Raw genomic sequence first — 21549 nt, 5'->3', positions numbered from 1 at the left:
GGCCCAAGTGCTTGGGCCCTGCACCCACATGGGAGACCAGGAGGAAGCACCTGGCTCCTGGCTTCGGATCAGCACAGTGCGCCAGCCGTGGTGACCATTTGGGGGATGAACGAATGGAAAAGGAAGACCTTTCTGTCTCTCTCTCTCACTGTCTAACTTTACCTGTCAAAAAAAAAGATATTACAGGGTAGTTATAATCAAAACAGCCTAATGCTACCACAAAAACACACTTGTATACCAATGGAACAGAATAGAAACTCCAGAAATCAAACCATGCATCTATAGCCAACTTATCTTTGATAAAAGAGCTAAAATCATTCCATAGAGCAAGGACAGTCTCTAACAAATGGTGCTGGGGAAACTGGATCTCCACTTGCAGAAGTATGAAACTAGACCCCTACCTCACACAAAAACCTTCCCAAAATGGATTAAAGACCTAAATCTAGAACCTGATACCATCAAATCAGTAGAGAACATGGAGGAACCTCTACAAGACATTGGTATAGGCAAGGATTTCTTGGGAAAAAACCCAGAAGCACAGGCAATCAAAACCAAAATTGACAAAATGGGATTACTTCAAGCTGAGAAACTTCCACACTACAATACAAATACTCAGCAAAGTGAAGAGGCAACGGACAGAATGGGAGAAAATATTTGCAAACTACACAAGTGAAAAAGCATTAATATCCATAATCTACATAAAGCTCAAGAAACTCAACAAAATCAACAATCTAATAATAAAATGAGCAAAGGACTTGAACAGGCATTTTTCAAGAGAGGACATTCAAATGGCCAGCAGACGCTTGTGAAAATTCTCAGGATCACTAGCCATCAGGGAAATGCAGATCAAAACCACAAGGTTTCACCTCACTCCAGTTAGAGTAGCTTGCATACAGAAATCAACAAACAATAAATGTTGGCTACGATGTGAGGAAAAAGGTACCCTGAACCACTGCTGGTGGGAATGTAAACTGGTGCAATCACTGTAGAAGATAGTAAGGAGAGATCTCAGAAATCTGACCTACCATATAATCCAGCCATCCCACTCCTGGGATTTTACTCAAACCAAAAGAAACCAGTATATGGAAGAATTATCTATACTCCCATGTCCATAGCAGCACAATTTACAATAGCTAAGATATGGAATCAACCCAGATGTCCACCAACTGTTGACTGCATTAAGAAACTATGGTATACATACATTATGGAGTACTACTCAGCTGTTAAAAAAAAGAAATCCTCTCTTTTGCAACAAGATGGTTGCAACTAGAAACCATAATACTTAGTGAAATAACCTAGTACCAAAAGACAGATGATAATATGTTTTCCCCAATCCAAAATAACTCATAGAATACCTGAAATGTAATGAATTGGGGTGAAATACACATTTTGAGAATTAAAAAAATAGAGCTCGTGCAGTTGCACAGCAGGTTAAAGCCCCAGCCTGCAGTGCTGGCATCCCATATGGGCACTGGTCGAGTCCCAGTTGCCCCTCTTCTGCTATGGCCTAGGAAAGCAGAAGATGGTCCAAGTCCTTGGATCCCTGCATCAGCGTAGGAGACCTGTAAGAAGCTCCTGGCTTCAGATCAGCTCAACTCTGGCCATTGCAGTCATTTGGGGAGTAAACCAGAGGAATGGAAGACCTCCCTCTCTCTCTGCCTCTCCTTCTCTCTGTAACTCTAACTTTCAAATAAATAATTCTTCAAAATAATAAGTAAATAAATAGAAGCAACAGGGGGCTGGCGCTGTGGTGTAGCAGGCTAAGCCTCCACCTGCAGTGCTGGCATCCTGTGTGGGCACCAGTGTGTCCCCAGCTGCTCCTCTGCTGATACAGCTCTCTGCTTGTGGTCTGGGAAAGCAGTGGAGGATGGCCTGAATGCTTGAGCCCCTGCACCCATGTGGGAGACCCAGAAGAAACTTCTGGCTCCTGGCTTTGGGTGGGCTCAGCTATGGCCATTGCAGGGAGTCCACCAGTGATGGAAGGCCTTTCTCTGTGATTCTGCCTCTCAAATAAGTGGGTAAATCTTTAAGAAATAAAAGCAATGAATGTGATTATACACTACTTAAGCAGATTTTCTGAGTGGAGAGCCTGATTCCTAAGTTGATTGTCACCTTAAACTTTTTACTAATAGAGAACCATAAGTTATCAGGGAAAGAAAAAAATGGACTAAAACTCAACAGATGGATTCTATTTGTGGCTCAGTCATTGTCTGGGTCTATTAAATTCTTCATACTTTTGAAAACTGAAGTAATGAATAAATGTGCAATGATTAAATATAAGATTAAAAAACTGTTGAGGATTAAGAGACCAGATCAAGGTGAGGAGATACCACTATCAATTAGTGGAATAATAATTCTGTTCATGCATTTGTTGTGTTACACCATCTGTAAGCCCCCCACGACTAGCGCTGGTCTAGCTATAACTCAAATCACTGAATTTCCGCGGGCTCCATTCCACATAATAGCAATGCCAGGTTCTCTCATGAAAAGCCACTTCCTCCCACGAACTGTGCTAGGAACCTTTCAATCATCAACTCATTTAATTGGCCCACTGGTCCTACTACCACCCTTATAAGCCTGGGAGGCTCAGGAACACCAAGCAACTTGTCCATCATCACCTAGCTAATGAGTAGAAGACCTAATAGGATTTGAACCACAGTCTTCTATGATCAGAGCCCAAACTCCTAACCACTACAATGCCTTCCCAAGTACATTCAGTATAACTGAGTTACTCTTTTAATAAAATATAAAGATGGTCATTCTTAGGACAAAAGTCTAGGGATAACTGTGCTGCTTTGCAGTATCTCCACATAATTTCTCAAAGTCCATGACAGAACATGGTTTCAGAACCTGGTTCATTTATACCACTACGTGTCAGTTTATCAGATGTAAAAGAATTTCAAGGAGATGTGCAATAGATCTGTTTCCAGTCTTCTCAGAATGCAGAAAACTCAGCACTATGGCTTGAACATTATGAGAAATAAGAGGTGAGACTAAATGGACTAAATGTAAGATGTTAAAATACACATCAAAACATTAAAGTATAACTATAAATGTATTTCATTTTTATTAAGAATATGTCTTAGGGCCACCACTGTGGTGTAGTGGGTAAAGCTGCCACCTGCAGTGCCAGCATCCCATATGGGTGCTGGTTCAAGTCCTCCTTCCAATCCAGCTCTCTGCTATGGCCTGGGAAAACTGTGGAAAATGGCCCAACTCCTTGGGCCACTGCACCCATGTGGGAGACTCAGAAGCTTCTGGCTCCTGGCTTCATATAGGGCCAGCTCCAGCCGTTGTGGTCATTTGGGGAGTGAACCAGCTGATGGAAGATTCTCTCTCTGCTATGGAGGGATGTTTCTCGTGATGAACAGATTGCCAGGAATAAGCTTGGGAAGGGGAAGAAACAAAAATGAAGGAAACAGGGGCCAGAGCCATAAAAGGTTCAACCTCCATCTGCAATGATGGCATTCCATATGGGCCCCGGCTCATGTCCTGGCTGCTCCACTTCCAATCCAGCTCCCTGCTAATGCATTGGGAGAGCAGTTGAAGATGGCCCAAGTGCTTGGACCCCTCCACCCAAGTGAGAGACCCAGAAGCTGCTCCTGGTTTCTTTGGATGGGCCCAACTCCAGCTGTTGCAGCCATTTAGGGAGTGACCCAGCAGGTAGAAGTGCTCTTGCACACACGCTTTTTTTTTCTTTCCCTCCCCCCCCCATAAATAAATAAATATTTAAAAAATAAAAAAGGAGGAAACTGACCAGCTTATTTATAAAGCTTCATAATGTAGCCAATTCTTAGTCTAAAGTCTATTGTCCAGCAAAGACGTTTAGACCCCATGGCCAGGCAGACAGTCTAAAGTCTATTGTCCAGCCAAGACGTTTAGACCCCATGGCCAGGCAGACACAGAGAAGTCCCACAGAAACAACACGTAAGTTTCAATAATTTTGATTCTAAAGAAATACAGTTAGACACCATTGCTATTGTACCTCATTGCTGCTTACCTTCTCTGGTTTGTGTTCAATGGTGATAGAGCATTGTGTTTGGCCCATTGTACAGGTCGTGGTCCCGGAAACAGATACGAGTTCGTCCGTCAGGTTTACCCCATCTTTCTGGAGCACCACAGCTGTTCTGTTCAGCGAGACTCGCCAGGAGACCCTGACATCTTCAAAGGCCCTGTGAACAAAGCCAACCACGCAGGTGCACTCACACAGTGTCGTCTGCTCAACAGCGCGCTCGCTGTGCCTCACTGTACCTTGTCATCCAAGATCCAGCACTGAGCATTGACTCTACAACCGATCATACTCAGAGGGACAACTGTCCTCACTGCAGATAGGAAAAGCAGGGCTCGGGTTTGCCCAGGGTCTTCTCCATGTTCAATAAAAGTTATTTCTTGAACTGCTCTATCAGAAATGTGAAAGTAGAGTCCCTGCATTCAAGTAAACGCTCATTACACTTTAAATGAGTTTTTCTAAAAGAGAAATGTTACTGTTCAAAATAGCTGTTATTATGAAGGGTGAACAGTGGCTTAAATTTTCCAATATTTGGACTCAAAATTGGAAATTAAATATGCAGGTACATGTGTGCAGTGAGTACATGTATGTGATCAGCATTCAGAACATGTTAACATCCAATTTTGAGTTGCAGCATGTTAGTATTCCGCATGTTCCCTATAATACAGTGGCTGTGTATAGGGCATGGTCAGAGTAGTAAATATGATGAACCAATGGCCTACAACACAGGCTTTCTGTATTATATTTTATATTATATAATAGCACTCATAACCCTAGGTGATGATCATAAACCACGTGTATTAAATTGCAAATATGACAGATTAACAAGGAAAACATCTGAAAAAGACACATTCAATTTCTTGCCTATACTTCTCCTTATATGACTTACTAGATGCCATACACACAGGATGTTGCACCTTACACACACACACACACACACACACGTACCTGTCAGGCTGCCTGGAGACAGTGAGATGCAATCTTTTCCCATCAGCTCCTTCCCCCAGTTTTAGTCCACTCTGAGAGTCCTCACTGAATCCTATGATGCCATTGTGCAGATCACTCCCTGAAGAGAGAAACAGAGGGTCCTAGTATACTTAACAACAGAAAAAAATCTCCAACACTCTGTGAATCTTGCCAGTAAGAAAGTGAGAAATTCACGAGTGGGAGGACCAACATTTTGGAAAGATCTTCACTAAATATAGACGAAAAACGATAGCATTAGGATGGCTCGTATTTTGAGAACAGAAGGCCAGGAGAAACATCAGCTCCTACGCCTCGCCCAGCACACCCCTCTCTGACAGGACTCTGTTACAGTCAACTGCACCAGACACATCCTGCCTATATCTATTCAAAGTCTGCAGAGTCCCACAGAACACACTCTGTATCAGAGCAGCAACTGTTTTATTTACTGCTATGTCCTTGCATCAAGAACAGTGCCCAGCAAACGGCAAGGGTTTCCCAAATTATCTGTTGAAATGAACTCCATTCTACAGATTGACCTTCCTATAAGTCGGTTTACATAAAAGCCATTTATGTTACAGATACAGCAATTGGCACAAAATCAAAATAGAACCATGAAGAAACTCCTGAACTTCTGTGATGATCAGACCAACTTGAGGTGCTAAGATCCAATGCACAATTGATAACGCAAAGTTGTGTAAGTGGGAACTTACTTGGGGCCCTGAGGAGTTGCTTCAAAGCTTGGCCAGCACACTAGTTAGCTTCTCAGCCTAAAAAAATACCAGTTCTTGCGGCTTTCTGCTTCTCAGTGGCCCCTGTTGGCAAAGTGATCCTAGAGGCCAGCACTGTGGTGCAGTGGGTTAAAGCCTTGGCCTAAAGGGCCAGCATCCCATATGGGTGCAAGTTTGAGTCCAAGCTGCTCCACTTCTGATTCAACTCCCTTCTAATGCACCTAGGAAAGCAGTGGAGGAGGGTCCATATACTTGGTCCCTTGCACCTACACAAGAGACCCGAAAGAAACTCCTGGCTCCTGGCTTTGGATTGGCTCAGCTCCAGCCATTGCAGCCATTTGGGGAGTAGATCAGCGTATAGAAGACCTTCTCTCTCTCTACCTAACTCTTTCAAATAAATAAAATATTTTTAAAAGTTATCCTAGAAGCAATGTCATTAAAGCAATCAGCCCCAAAACCCATTTTGTGTTGATCACCCTGAACCGTGATTCCTAAAGTTTCAGGGAGAGAGAACTTCAGATGTTAGAGACTAGGTCAGTTTCAGGAACCAGAAAAACCACCTCACAGCTCTGATGAGGAAGAACTAGCAGTGACCAGCCCCTGGTCTATTTTCCAGATGTGAAGTGTAAGTGAATGTCAAACTCCTTTATTAGGATCACGTGTGTGATGGACAACAGTTGTCCCAGAGTCTCCTGCATGTTTTGTCTCCGCCAGTCCGCCAGTCCTCATCCTCACTGCTTACCCACTGCTGTCACTTCTCGACCTGGATCAGAACCTGATATACAATTTCTCTCATTGGCAGAGCTTGCTTTCTTGTCACACTGGGTGGAGTTCAGTCTCTCCAAGCAGTTTACAAGCTTCTCATTAACACAACATTTGTTTTCTTTTCCAAGCAATAGCAGCTATCACGGTTCTAATCAAAACACTTGCTTTGCCACAGCTATGGTAACTTCTACCAGACCATTCCAGACTTCTCGTGAACCCATGATCAAAAACAAAACTAAATAAACTATCTCTTCCCTGATTTATTTTGCCAGTTTGTCCTGCAATGTAAATGTGAAAAAAAGTTGTGAAAATTAAAGATAAAAAGAAATCAACAAAACTAATGATCAAGTTAGAACAAAATACCTTTTGAAAAGCCAGATTGGGTAAAAGCAAGGGAAGCATTTGCAGGTAGATTCATGCAACCTAGAGAGTTATAATCACATGGATGGGCCTGGTAGTACTGTCAGGTAAAGTATGTCATGTGATGCTAACAGGTAAGTATGGTGAGGAGCCAACCATGTGACATGTGTCTGTAATAAGTGCACCATAAGGAGCTTCCAGAAGTCATTGTGAATGGTCTGCACTGGGCCAAAAGAAATGTTAAATATTTTGAACTGTCTTCATCCTTTCTAATGCTTTTTGCTTTATTTTTGTCTGGGTTACTTCAGAATGAGAAATTATCCTCCAGATGAGAAATTATTTCTTGCACTTTGTCTATTTTGTTCTTGAAGTTCTCTATTTTTTTAATTTCATCGATTAAAGTTTTCACCTCCAAAATTTTGTTTTATTTATTTGACAGAGTTAGTGAGAGAGAGAGAGAAAGGTCTTCCTTCCGTTGGTTCACCCTCCAAATTGCCACTATGGCTGGAGCTATGTATGCCGACCCGAAGCCAGGAGCCAGGTGCTTCCTCCTGGTCTCCCATGCGGGTGTAGGGGCCCAAGCACTTGGGCCATCCTCCACTGCCTTTCCAGGCCACAGCAGAGAGCTGAACTGGAAGAGGATTAACTGGGACTAGAACCCGGCGCCCATATGGGATGCCGGTGCCACAGGCAGAGGATTAACCAAGTGAGCCACCATGCCGGCCCCAGAATTTGTTTTCTAATGATTTCTATCTCCTTAGTGAATTTCTCATTCTTGTTATCCACTATTTTCCTCGTTTCTTTCAACTATCTGTATTCTCTTGTTGCACACATAGTTCCCTTAGGATTATTCTGAATTCCATTTCAGGCATTTCCTCTATGTCGTTCAGATCAGAATTTGTTTCTGGAGAACTATTATGTTCTTCTGGACTGACATGCTTCCTTGCTCCTTCACTGCTGAAATCTTTAGTAGAGCCATCACAAATTTGACTATAATTAAAAATACGTTATCTTAGAAAAGCTTAAGAAATGTTTTGACCTGAAGTCCTGGTCACACTGAAATAATTAAATATTTATGTCACAGTTGGGAGGAGGATGCCGACTACTCAACCAACTTTAATAGAAATTCGTAGATGGAATTAAGCCAATGCAAATGAAATTCAGTAAACAACTTATAGAATACAATTAGAATTTATAATACTCAAACTGTAGGAATAAGTGCTATTAATTTTAACTGGTACAAATCTGTACGGTAACAAATCAGATGATGCTGAATATGAAAGGAATTGCAAAGTTATGACTGGGTTATAACCAAATGGCTAAAATAAAAACTGTAGAAGCATCAACTCCTAAAAGTAGGTAAGAACCATGAAATGGCATTCTCATTACCCTTATTAAACTATGACAAGCTGGTCTATTCTACTTAAAACATATAGCATGGGACAGGCTTTGAAGTACAGCAGGTTAAGTCACTGATTAACCTGTTCATACTCCAGCTACTTCACTTCTGATCCAGCTTCCTGCTATCATAGCTGTGAGGCAGCAGATGATGGCCCAAGAACTTGGGTTCCTGACACACATGTGGGAGCCCTGGCAGGATTTCCTGAATCCTAGCTTTGTCCTGGCCCAGCCATGACTGTTGCAGACATTTGGAGAGTGAACCAGTAGATAGAAAATGTCTCTCAGCCTGTCCTCTCACCTTGTCACTCTGCCTTTCAAATAAATAAGTCTTAAAAATACATGGAATATGAATTCTGAGGTAGTCAGCAAAAAACTCAAAGATCAGAAAAAATAGTTAAAATTGGAATTTCAAGCTATTATAAAACATATGCTCAATAATACAATCATTATATCAACTGTATTGAGTCAAAGCAGAACAAAGGAAAGGAGTTTTAATCTGTTTCACAAAAATATAAAGTATTTCTGGCCAATGGAATCCTTGACTTTAGGATGGATTATTCAAAGGGATTGGTTAAATTTAGAATTAGGGTTTCAGAACAGGTTAAGTAATAAGGTATTTGGATGATTAAATACTTTCTGGAGGGAGAATATGGACTTGAATATTTTCCTTACATTTTTAAAATAGAGATTTGATGACTATAACTTGCTCTAAGTGACAGCTGCTGTCCATTAAACTGCATCATGGCCCCTTGGACCATCACCATGAATTCATGTCATGGGGCTAGGCTCTAGGACACAATGTTTAGTCAATTACTATGAGTGACTCGGGAAATTCACTCTTAAGTTTAAGATACGGTGATCTTATTAGAAATTCTGCACCTCAAAAGTACTTTGTTGACCCAGCATCGTGGGATAGCAGGTTAAGTCACTGCCTGTAATGCCAGCATCCCATATGGGAGCTGGTTTGAGTCCTAGTACACCACTCCTGATCTAGCTCCCTGATAAACATCTGGGAAAAGCACTGGAAGATGGTCCAAGTAGGTGGGCCCCTGCCATTCCTGTGGGGGATCTGGGTGGAGTTACAGGCTCCTGGCTTTGACCTGGCCCAGCCCTGGCCTTCGTGGTCATTTGGGGAAAGAACTAGTGGACAGATCTTTCTCTCTGGCTCTCCATCTCTAACTGTGCCTTCCAAATACATACATAAATCTTTAGAAAACAAAAGTGCTTTGTCACCTCTATCACTCCAAATACATACCTGTGATAATGACCATGGCAACTGCTGCAAATCCAGACTCATCTTCTCCCTTCACAATCTGCGCTCCCCCTTGAGGGTCCGTGAGAAACACAAAGAAGAATTCCTGCCCCTCTGGCTCATCGTCATCCACAATTTGAACTGATACCTTACGTTCTTGCTCTCCTTCTAGAAACACAAGGACAAGAGTTTGTTCCGCAAAGTCTTGTTCTTCCACTGCCCACGTCAGGTTGGAAACTGTGTGGATATGCGAGGGCAATGCACGTGGTTCCTCCTGAGCACATCTTCCGCCATAGGTTCTAACAGTCACGCTGACGTTACCAGAAAACCCACCAGCCCTTCGGATCACAATTTCTACGGTGTTCAACGTGCCATTTTTCATCTCCTCTTCAACATAAACAATGGGTGGTCCAAGACTAAACGTTCCCTGCATGGAAACATCAGCAGTTATGGTGGCCACATCAGGCCTCTCGGACATGGCAGGTATACCGTGAAGGGTGACAAGCTTCTCTGGAATGGCAGGTACACCTGTTGCCCCAGTCAACGTTTCAGTTGTCTGTGGAATGGTAGTCATCTCGCTTGTGTAAGGATGTGCAGTGGAAGCCATTTCCACAGGAATGAGAGCTGTGTCTATTGCCGTGGCCACAGTTGTCATGAAGACAGGAAGATCCATTCCTGTCAGGTCATCATCATCCACGATTGTGATCACTGCCACACTGAAATCTCGATTCAGGCGTGGTCTCCAGTGAGCATCAAACTTTTGCAATCCCCTAATTTCTACTGAAGTAAGATTAACATAAAAACTTTCTTCTACCTCAAGAAGCTGGTCATTAACAATATTTACTTCAAAATCCACCTCAGTTTGGAATTGTTGAAAAAGCAGTTCCCCATTCTGAATGGGCTGAAAGTCTTCCAGCGGCTTGGCACTTCCTGCAGTAGTCTGATAGGAAACCTGAATGAGATCACTATGGAACCCAAACAGTCTTTGTACACGTAATCTGATGGTCTGTGCATCCTCTGACACCACGATATTTCTGGAACTGGAAGAAAACTGGAAGACTCCCATTGGTTCAACTTCTGCCATGGTGAAACTTGATCTGGAAAGAAAAACATGAGGATTGATGGAGAAACAAGAATAACACTATCGAGAGTCTTCATGTGTTTAAGATGCTGCTCTTGAGGGCACCATCTGAAATATGCCATGTTCTTTCACTTTCCATCAAACTCTACCTATTTGTGGGTAAGTAAGAGCACAGGAGATCTAAGAACAGCAGCAGCAACTGCAAAGACAGGGCCCAGTGAGTCTGAGCTGAGTGAAGAGCCCAGGGGTCTCTGACCTGTTTCTGCATCATCACAGAGCAGCACCCGAGAGAGTTGAAAGAAACATCCATGGCCAAACAATTTATTCTTGGCTCTTTTCCGAAGGATTTTGGTAGTAAAATAGTAATCATATACAAAGTTACAATCAGTGGCCTAATTTTGGCCACAGACACATTTTCTTTGACTAGCACATTATTTTTTACATGCATTTGAACGCCTTTAGAATGGACACTCCAGTTCCTATTATACTCTACTGTCAAGCATCTATCACTAAGCACCAAAATAGCTAAGAGCTCACACAGTAGCCAGGCAGGCAGTCTGGCTTCAACTCACGGTCCTAATCATCATTAATGAGATGCTGGGTTTATTATATAATCGATGACTTGCTCTGTTCATCTATATAATGCAACAAATCCTAGTATCTAACCTACTATGCTAGATAGGCTAGGTTAAGAAGGCTAAAGAGTGTGTGTGTGTATATATATATATAGATAGAGAGAGAGAGAGAGAGAGAGTGTGTGTGTGTGTGTGTGTACACCAGGGGACTTCAAAATGTTTTGGACACAATGGAATTAGACAACTTTCTTTTGGTATAAAACATTTGAAATCCATGCATCTTTACATACTATGCATCTCCATGAACTTTTTTAGGGTCTCTCTCCTTACAGGTTATCTTGAACCAGCGCCTGCCCCAGAGTAAGCACCATGAAACTTTGAGCTATTGCTGTTCTTGCCAAAGGCATTTGCATTTGAGATCCAGATGTATGTTCTCTGGACAAGTGTTTTTAAATGGCTTCTGTAACCTACAGCCACATTTCACCAATGGATGCTTCCCTATATGTGCACACACACACCCACATACACACCACGTACAAGGAAACACGCTGGTTTGTAGACACTCTGTCCTCATTTGACAAGGCAGCAAACTGAAGAACAGAAAGAACTCTGCCAAAGCCACACAGCCAAGAAGTGGCAGAGCTGGGACCAAATCCCTAAGTCTGGCTCTGAGATCTGCCCTCTGCTGCTTTAGTCAAGGTATGAGCAAAGTTAATGCTTTTTGCCTGTAAATATTTATCTGCAAATATTCTGGTTTCCACATAAAGAGTCATTACAGATAAATAGCAAAATTCAATAAAGTTGAATGAAACTCAATGAGTCTCTGGTTTCAACATTAGCATACTGTGACATCTTTTACTCCTATCACTTGGGGAAATCGACCATCAGAGAAAGAAGACAGCTCGTTTACAAAGAGAGGCCTTTGTCAGGGTTCTAGCTGAAGCTGCTGCACCACGTTACAGCTCCGCATGAGCTCTCTTCCAGGCAACAGTGAGTGGTGACTCCACTGAACACCAGCCTCCTGGTGGTATCACAGACACATAGGCCCCTCTGTCACCCTATGCTACAGTGGTTTTGGTTCTGATTCAAGGATTTTGATTCTTATGACTTTTTCTGTTTCGACTGAAAATTCGATTCTTCCTCAAAGACTTCTGTGGGTGAGCATCTGGTCTTACCGAAGTTGGGCTCCACCAGGAGCGTTGCTCCGCACGCCCGACAGGTGAACCACGAAGGCCTCTGGCCGACCCGGGCTGGGAAAGGTCCTCAGAGAGACCCCTTTCCTCTGCTCACCGTGGGCAAAAGACACACTGCCTGCAAGGACACAGGACAAGGACGGCAGGGACGGTTACCCAGTTCTGAAAAAGGAATTCAACTCTTCCAAAGTTCAACCACAGCTCACAAAAGAAAGAAAACAGTAAAAGGAAAAGAGGGAAGGAGAAATAAACTTACAGGAAGCTCCCAAGACCACACAAACCTTGTTGGTTGGAGGTGCGGAGACACAGAGAGCTTCCACCTGCTGGCTCATTCTCACGATGGCCACGGCAGGACTGGGCCGAAGCCGGGAGCCAGAACTCAATCTGAGTCTCCCCCATTAGTGAGAAGGACCCAGCTACTCAGCTCATCACTACTGCCTCCGAGAGAGTGCACTTAGCAGGAATCTGGAGTCAGGAGCTGGAGACGGGAATCACACCCAGGCCCTGTGCTGTGGGATGAGCAGTTCAACTATAAATCTAAATGCCCGTCCACACACCCTGCTTTTGAACCCTATCAGCGCTACTCATTTATGTCTGTTCCTTCACTGGCTCAATTACAAAATCCAGTAGTGAAAACAGAATGGTGTTAGGCAAGTTTTAATGTGGATTTATTATCAGGCTTTTGTGTGAACTCTAGCCCTAGCATATTTTTAAAGGTACATATTGAAGTCATTTGGGGTGAGATATTGTATGTATGTATTTTACTTTCAATTACTTCAACATAAAATGTTATAAATGTGAACTGGAACAACCATTGAATGCAGTCAGTGATCTCCTGGATTTTTTTTATATTTAACTTGTATAGAAACTCAAAACTAATCAAACATCTTTGAAGATACAGATCAATTTTGGGGGAGAACTCTGGTTATTTTAATCAAGTTATTACAAAATAAATAAATTTTTTAAAGATTAATTCTGCACATAAACAGAAGTCATAGACATCCACATAAAGAACAGTATTTTTACACATAAATCTTTTCATACCAAGTTAAGTGCTTGCTGACACAAAAGAAAAAAACTCTATATGGAATGGTACATATCAAAGTGGCAGAAGGGGCAGGGAGTAAAAGATAAGTTTTATGCAGAAAAATAGGCTAGAAAATAGACGAGAGGGGCGGGTGCTGTGGTGCGGTAGGTTAAGTTCCTGCTGTGCCTGAGAACGAGTCCTGCCTGTGTCTGATGCAGCTCCCTGTTAATGTGCCTGGGAGGCAACACTGATGGCCCAAGTATTTGGGGCCCTGCTACCCATGTGTGAAGCCCAGATGGAGTTCCCAGTTCCTGGCTTTTGCCTGGCACAGACCCATTTGGGACATGAACCAGCAGGTGGAAGAGTTATCTCTACCCACTGCCTCCCACCCAACCCCGTCACTCTGCATTTCAAATAAATCAATCTTACAACACACACACAATATATAATTATCTTTAGTTTAAGGAACATGCCAAAAAGAAAACAAAGAGGAGTCACTGTTTGAACCATTCGATCCGGGAACCTATCCAGGGCTAAAACCTCGAGTACCCAAGGCAGGCGTGGTGCTGTGGTCTCTCAGTCCAGCATCTGAATTCACTCTTGGATTCCCACGGGGACGGAAGCTGCAAGCATGCCACGGAGATTCCCCGTCCCCAGCTCTCAGCCCCGCCTTCCAAAGGACTTCCGTTCTCAGGCCTTCTTAACTCTGATGCCAAGATAATGACAATAAAATCCCTCCCATGCTTATTACGAGCTTGAGGGTCCAGTTCACGTGCAGGACTCACTTGCTGGGTGGCCAGGAGGACGCTGAGAAGGAAGGAAAGGCGCCTGCAGAGAGCCCGCTCTCAAGGGTCACTACATGAACTTGGCAAGACGGTGCCGCAACAGCAGAGCTCACACCGTCTGACAGTCACATCTCACTGATCTCCAAGAGCTCACGGGAAGATCTGACAAGGACTGTGGTGATCACTGCCCTGCTCTGAGCAATATTTAGGCAAACACCTGAACTGACACAACATCTGTCAGTTGTACAGACCAAGTCAGGTTTTTAGCAGTATGGTTAACAGACTCCTAATGCATACACATGGTGCTCTGCTTCCTGAACCACCGCTCTGAGGGAAGGCACAAAGCTGTGCATTAGGGAAGTTCTGTTCCTTTTCATCAAAACAGCCTGCACAGCATAATCACATCGGCACGGGAGTGACTGCACGAAGGGTCATGCAAAGTTCACAGAAGATGCATTGTGTGAAAATACTCTCATGGGCCCCGCACCGTGGTGCGGTGCCGGCCGCTCCACTTCTGATCCAGCTCCCTGCTAACAGCCTAGGAAGGCAGTTGGAAGAAGGCCCAAGTGTCTGGGCCCGGGCTCCCAAGTGGCAGACTAGGATGAAACTCCTGGCTGTGGCCTGGCCCAGCCCCAGCCATTGAAGCTATTTGGAGAGTGAGCCCGCAGATGCGAATTCTAACTCTGCCTTTCAAATACATACCTACCTCAAAAAATAAGAAAAAGGAAAAAATTCTGCAGAGACTTCACAATTGTTTGCAGCAAAATAAATTTACCTTTGAATTCCATTTTTTACAACCTTTTTGAATTCCGTCATATTAGAAAACTAGCATTTTAGTGCCCAGAGAAAGGATGACACTGGAAAATTAGTGACTAGTTACCTATTTCCGCATTCTGTGAGGCCAATTTTAGAAAAACAACTCACCCAGTGTTGGGGTCATGTTGCCAATGGCAATAAATTCGGGGATCGCAACCCCAGCGGCATATCCCATGGTCCAGACGACCGAGAGGGAGCCATAAGTGCCTCTTCTTGAAACTACAACTCGGCAGGTGCCTGTTGCAATGTCTGTGAGTCGAAAAGCCGTGGATTCAAATCCAACCTGTGGAAGATAAGCATGGAGAATCTCTTTCCTCTCTCAAAGTTCCTGTTTTCTGAAGAACAAGCGAAGTGTCAGCGTTTGCTTTGTTTATCCAATGTGTTTCCTTCACTAACAATTAATTCAGTTAAAGAGAAATGCTTAAGAAATGCTATGAGATTTAAAAGTAAGTTTTCAAAACTTATTTTAAAATTTTACTTCATGATTCATAATTTCTCTCAAGGAAAATGTAATTCTTTGAATGAAAAAAATATCAAAGAAGATAAATGGAATTATGGTTAAATGAAAGTAAAAGACTTAACATGGCATTTTAAACATCACTTTTTGATGGGTCTTTCAGAACCTAAAAATGAAAATTGACTTCTTTTTCTTTTTTTTTTTTCTTTTTTTTTTTTTTTATTTTTGACAGGCAGAGTGGACAGTGAGAGAGAGAGACAGAGAGAGAAAGGTCTTCCTTTGCCGTTGGTTCACCCTCCAATGGCCGCCGCTGCAGCCGGCGCACCGTGCTGATCCGATGGCAGGAGCCAGGATCCAGGTGCTTTTCCTGGTCTCCCATGGGGTGCAGGGCCCAAGCACCTGGGCCATCCTCCACTGCACTCCCTGGCCATAGCAGAGAGCTGGCCTGGAAGAGGGGCAACCGGGACAGAATCCGGCGCCCCGACCGGGACTAGAACCCGGTGTGCCGGCGCCGCAAGGTGGAGGATTAGCCTATTGAGCCACGGCGCCGGCCGAAAATTGACTTCTAACATACAATATACTTCTTCACTTATAAAAACAAGCACCGTGAATCAGATCTTCTTTTTTTTTTTTTAATTTTTTTTTTTTTTTTTTTTTTGATAGGCAGAGTGGACAGTGAGAGAGAGAGACAGAGAGAAAGGTCTTCCTTTTGCCGTTGGTTCACCCTCCAATGGCCGCCGCGGCCGGCGCGCTGCGGCCGGCGCACCGCGCTGATCCGATGGCAGGAGCCAGGAGCCAGGTGCTTTTCCTGGTCTCCCACGGGGTGAAGGGCCCAAGCACCTGGGCCATCCTCCACTGCACTCCCTGGCCACAGCAGAGGGCTGGCCTGGAAGAGGGGCAACCGGGACAGAATCCGGCGCCCCGACCGGGACTAGAACCTGGTGTGCCGGCGCCGCTAGGCGGAGGATTAGCCTATTGAGCCACGGCGCCGGCTGTGAATCAGATCTTCTATTAAAGTCATTAACACTTTTTTGATTCACATTGCTTTTTGAGGATCAGAAAGTTCCAAGTGTTTTTTTTTAATTAAGCTTTTTTTTAAACCAGGTATTGAGTTAGCTCTTGTTTTAAAGGCAGCCTCCTGAGGTGCCAAGATGGCAGAATAAGGAGGGAGCTTACTGCTCTAGTCTAAGAGAAGATAGTTAAAAAAAAAAAAAAAAATGGAGAGAGTGCAATCTCAGGGAAGAGTTAGGAAGAAAACTGAAGTGGAAACTCCACACAAGTTAGAGGAGAGCTGTGCATCTCCATGGAGAGTTTGGACATGCAGCATGAACAGGGACACAACCCAGGACCCCAGCAGCCTAGAATGAGAGAGAATGGACTGCATGGCTTTTTTAGTGAAATAATGAGAAAAATTTTCCAATTTGGAAAAATAAAGGGACATCCAAGTACAGGAAACATATAGCACTCCTTATAGACATGGCCAGAAAAGATTTTCACCATGACACATTGTAGTCAAATTCTCCACAGTAAAACATAAAGAAAAGATGCTGTTTTAGAAAAAGATTTATGGGCTGGCACCGTGGCTCACTTGGTTAATCCTCTGCCTGTGGCGCTGGCATACCATATGGGCAACGGGTTCTAGTCCCGGTTGCTCTTCTTCCAGTCCAGCTCTCTGCTATGGCCTGGAAAGGCGGTGGAGGATGGCCCAAGTGCTTGGGCCCCTGCACCTGCATGGGAGACCAGGAGGAAGCGCCTGGCTCCTGGCTTTGGATCAGCATAGCTCCGGCTGTAGCAGCAATTTGGGGGGTGAACCAAAGGAAGACCTTTCTCTAACTCTGTCAAATAAAAAATAAATAAAAAAATAAAAAGATTTATTTGAAAGAGTTACACACACACACAGAGAGAGAGAGAGAGAGAGAGAGAGAGAGGTCTTCCACCAGTTGGCTCATTCTCCAACCGGCCACAACAGCTGGAGCTGTGCCAATCCAAAACCAGGAGCCAGGAGCTTCCTCCTGGTCTCCCACATGGGTGCAGGGGCCCAAGGACTTGGGTCACCTTCTACTACTTTTCCAGGCCACAGCAGAGAGTTGGATCAGAAGTTGAGCAGCCAGGACTCAAACCAGCACCCACATGGGATGCTGGCACTGCAGGTGGCTCTGCCCAGTACGCCACAGTGCCAGCCCCAAGAAAAAAAGATTCTAAAATGTGCATGAGAGAAATGTCAGGTTACTTTCAGAGGATCTCCAATTAGATTCACAGATGACTTCTCATCAGAAACCCTACAGCCTAGAAAAGAATGGTGAGATATAGTCCAAGTCTTAAGAGAAGTAAACTGTCAGCCCAGAATACTGTATCCTACAAAGCTGGCATTTATGAATGAAGGTGAAATAAAGACCTTCCATAACAAACAGAAATTGAAAGAATTTGTCACCACTCCTCCAGCCTTAGAAAAGATGCTTAAGGATGTGCTACACTCAGAAACATGGCATCACTATGAAAGAAGGTAAAGGCGGAAAATCTCTCCATGAAAGTACAAAGAAAATCCAATATTTATGGAAAAATAGCAAGCCCAAGTCATTATTATCAATAGAAACCTTAAATGTAAAAGGCTTCAAATATCCAATTAAAAGATATAGACTGGCTGAATGTATTAAAAAAATAAGACCTATCTATTTGCTGCCAGAAGAAACAAATCTGACCAGCAAAGATATATACAGACTGCAAATGAAAGGACAGAAAAAGATATTCCAAGCTCAGAGATCAAAAAAGAGGTGGTGTGGCCATCTTAATATCAGACAAAATACACTTAAACACAAAAACTGTTAAAAGAGACAAAGAAGGGCACTGTGTGATGATCAATTCAACAGGAAGTTCTGACTATTATAAATGTATATGCACCTAATTACAGGGCACATGGCTATTTAAAATAAATATTAATGGATATAAAGAGAGATATAGACTTCAATACAGTAGTATTGGAGGACTTTAACACCTCACTTTCAGCAATGGACAGATCAACCAATCAGAAGGAGAGAGTTAATTTACACTATAGATCAAATGGACCTAACTGACATCTACAGAACCTTTCATCACACAGTGGCAGAATACACATTATTCTCATCAGTGCATGAAACTTTCTCTAGGACAGACTACATGGATAGGTCATAAAGCAAGTCTCAGCAAATTCAAAAAAATAGAAATCATACCATGCATCTTCTCTGGCCACAATGGAATGAAGCTGGAAATCAACAACAAGAATCTCCAGAACATATGCAAACACATGAAGACTGAAAACAAGCTCCTGAATGAACAGTGGTTGATTGAAGAAATTGAAAGAGAAATAAACAAATTTCTGGAAATGAATAAAGATGACAGTACAACATATCCAAACATGGGACACAGCAAAAGCTGTGTTAATAGCAATTGATGCCTACATCAAGAAATTGGAAAGGTGACAATTAAATGAGCTATCCTGCATCTCAAAGACCTAGAAAGACAGCAAACCAAACCCAAAACTAGGAGACAGTTAAAATTAGAGAATAAATAAAATTGAAACAAAAGAAAACAATACAAAGTATCAGCAAAATGAAGAACTGGCTTTTGAAAAAATAAAATCGATACAACACTGGCCCAACTAACAAAAAAAAAGACCCAAATCAATAAACTTAGAGATGAAAAAGGAAATATAACAATGGATACCATAGAATAAAAGGAATCATCAGGAATTACTACAAAACCTGTATGCCAATAAATCAGGAAACCTAGAAGAAATAGATTCCTGGACACATACAACCTACCAAAATTGAGCCATGAAGACACAGAAAACCTAAACAGACTGACAACCAATAAGGAAATTGAATTAGTATAAAGATCCTCCCAACAAAGAAAAGCCCAGGACCGGACAGCTTCACTGCTGAATTCTACCTGACATTTGAAGACCAATTCCAATTTTCTCAAGCTATTCTAAACAACTCAAAGGGAATGAATTCTTCCCAAACTCCTTTTATGAAGCCAGCATCATATTAAACAGAAATACAAATTTTCCTGATGAACATAGACACAGAAATTCTCAGCAGAATACTAGCCAGTTGAATCCAACAACATATCAGAAAGATCATTCACCTGGACCAAGAAGGATTTATCCTTGGTATGCAGGAATGGTTCAACATTTGCAAATCAATGTGATACATCACATTAACAAACTGAAGAACAAAAATTATGATTATCTAAATAGATGCCAAGAAAACAATTGATAAAATACAGCATCCTTTCATAATGAAAACCTTAAGCAAATTGGGTATAAAAGGAATATTCCTCAATACAATTAAGGCAATTTATGGCAAACCCATGGCCAGCATCTTATTGAATGGGGAAAAGCTGGAAGCATTCCCAATAATATCCAGAACCAGACAAAAGAGCCCACTCTCACTACTGCTATTTAATATAGTCCTAGAAGTTTTAGCCAAAGCCATTAGGCAAGAAAAAGAAATCAAAGGGATACAATTTGGGAAGGAGGAAGTCAAACTATCTCCATTTGCAGGTGGCATGATGCTATATATAAGGGATCCAAAAGAATCCACTAAGAAACTATTAAAACTCATAAAGGAGTTTGGTAAAATGGCAGGATATAAAATCAACACAGAAAAATCAATAGCCTTTATATATATAGACAACTCCACAGCTGAAAAAGAGCTTCCAAGATCAATCCAATTCACAATAACTCAAAAATTTTTAAATATTCTGGAATAAATTTAACCAGGGACAAACATATCTATGATGAAAATTGCAGAACATTAAGGAAAGAAATAGAAGACACAAGACAATGGAAAAATATTCCATGCTTATGGATTGGAAGAACCAATATTATCAAAATATCCATACTACCAAAAGCAATTTACAGATTCAATGCGATACCAATCAAAATAGAAAGACATTCTTCTCATAGGGAAAAAACGATGCTGAAATTCATATGGCAACAGAGAAGACCCTGAATAGCTAAAGCAATCTTATACAACAGAAACAAAGCCAGAGGCATCACAATACAAGATTTCAAGACATACTACAGGGCAGTTATAATCAGAACAGCCTAGTACTAGCACAGAACAGATGGATAGAAAAATGGAACAGAATAGAAACTCCAGAAATAAGTTGGTTGTAGATGTAGGGATTTATCTTTGACAAAGGAGCTAAAATCAATCCTGGAGCAAGGACAGTCTCTTCATCAAATGCTGTTGGGAAAACTGGATCTCCACATGCAGAAGTATGAAACAAGGCCCCTACCTCATACCTTACACAAAAAAACACACTCAAAATGGATCAAAGACCTAAATCTATGCTCTAGTACCATCAAATTATTAGAGAACATTTGGGAAACTCCACAAGACACTGGCATAGGCAAGGACTTCTTGGAAAAGACCCCAGAAGCACAGGAAATCAAAGCCAAAATAGACAAAGGGGACTACATCAAATTGAGATGCTTCTACACTACAAAAGAAACACTCAGTAAACTGAATAGACAACTGACAGAAGGGACAAATTATTTGCAAACTATGCAACTGACAAAGGATTAATATTGAGAATCTATAAGGAGCTCAGTAAACTCAACAACAAAACAATCCAGTTAGGAAATGGGTCAAGGACTTGAACAAGCACTATTCAAAAAAGGAAATTCAAATTGTCACTGGACACACAAAAAGATGCACAGGATCAGTACCCATCAGGGAAATGCAAATCAAAACCACAATTAGGTTTCACCTCACTCCCATTAGAATGGTTTTCATACACAAAACAACCAACAACAAATGCTGGTGAGACTGTGGGAAAAAAGGTACCCTAATCCACCATTGGCGGGAATGTAAACTGGTCCAGCCACTGCGGAAGACAGTATGGAGATATCTCAGAAATCTGATTATAGACCTACCATATGACCCAGCCATCCCACTGCTGAGAATTTATCCAGAGGGAATGATATCAGCATATTAAAGAGTTAGTTGTACTCCCATGTTTACTGCAGCTCAATTCACAGTAGCTAAGATATGGACTTAATCCACAAGCCTGTCAACTAAAGACTGGATAAAGAAATTATAGGAAATATACACCAGGGAATACTATGTAGTGGTAAAAAAAATTAAATC

At 42.3% G+C, this 21549-nt stretch overlaps 1 protein-coding gene across 1 annotated transcript in view; it reads right to left on the bottom strand.

Moving 5' to 3' along the window:
* ADGRV1 (adhesion G protein-coupled receptor V1) overlaps positions 1 to 21549 on the bottom strand; it is a 597653-nt gene that overhangs the window by 333739 nt on the left and 242365 nt on the right. The window contains exons 72-76 of the mRNA XM_070056453.1: positions 15067 to 15241; positions 12313 to 12448; positions 9485 to 10578; positions 4958 to 5075; positions 4001 to 4172 (exon numbers count right to left, since the gene is read on the bottom strand). Coding sequence (XP_069912554.1) covers positions 4001 to 4172; positions 4958 to 5075; positions 9485 to 10578; positions 12313 to 12448; positions 15067 to 15241 — 1695 coding nt within the window. The remainder of the gene's footprint in view (positions 1 to 4000; positions 4173 to 4957; positions 5076 to 9484; positions 10579 to 12312; positions 12449 to 15066; positions 15242 to 21549) is intronic.

The sequence above is a fragment of the Oryctolagus cuniculus genome, chromosome 14 (genome assembly GCF_964237555.1).
Source record: "Oryctolagus cuniculus chromosome 14, mOryCun1.1, whole genome shotgun sequence".
Lineage (NCBI taxonomy): Eukaryota > Metazoa > Chordata > Mammalia > Lagomorpha > Leporidae > Oryctolagus > Oryctolagus cuniculus.
The sequence above is the reverse complement of the archived record's forward strand: the minus strand, read 5'-3'. Positions and strand labels throughout refer to the sequence as shown.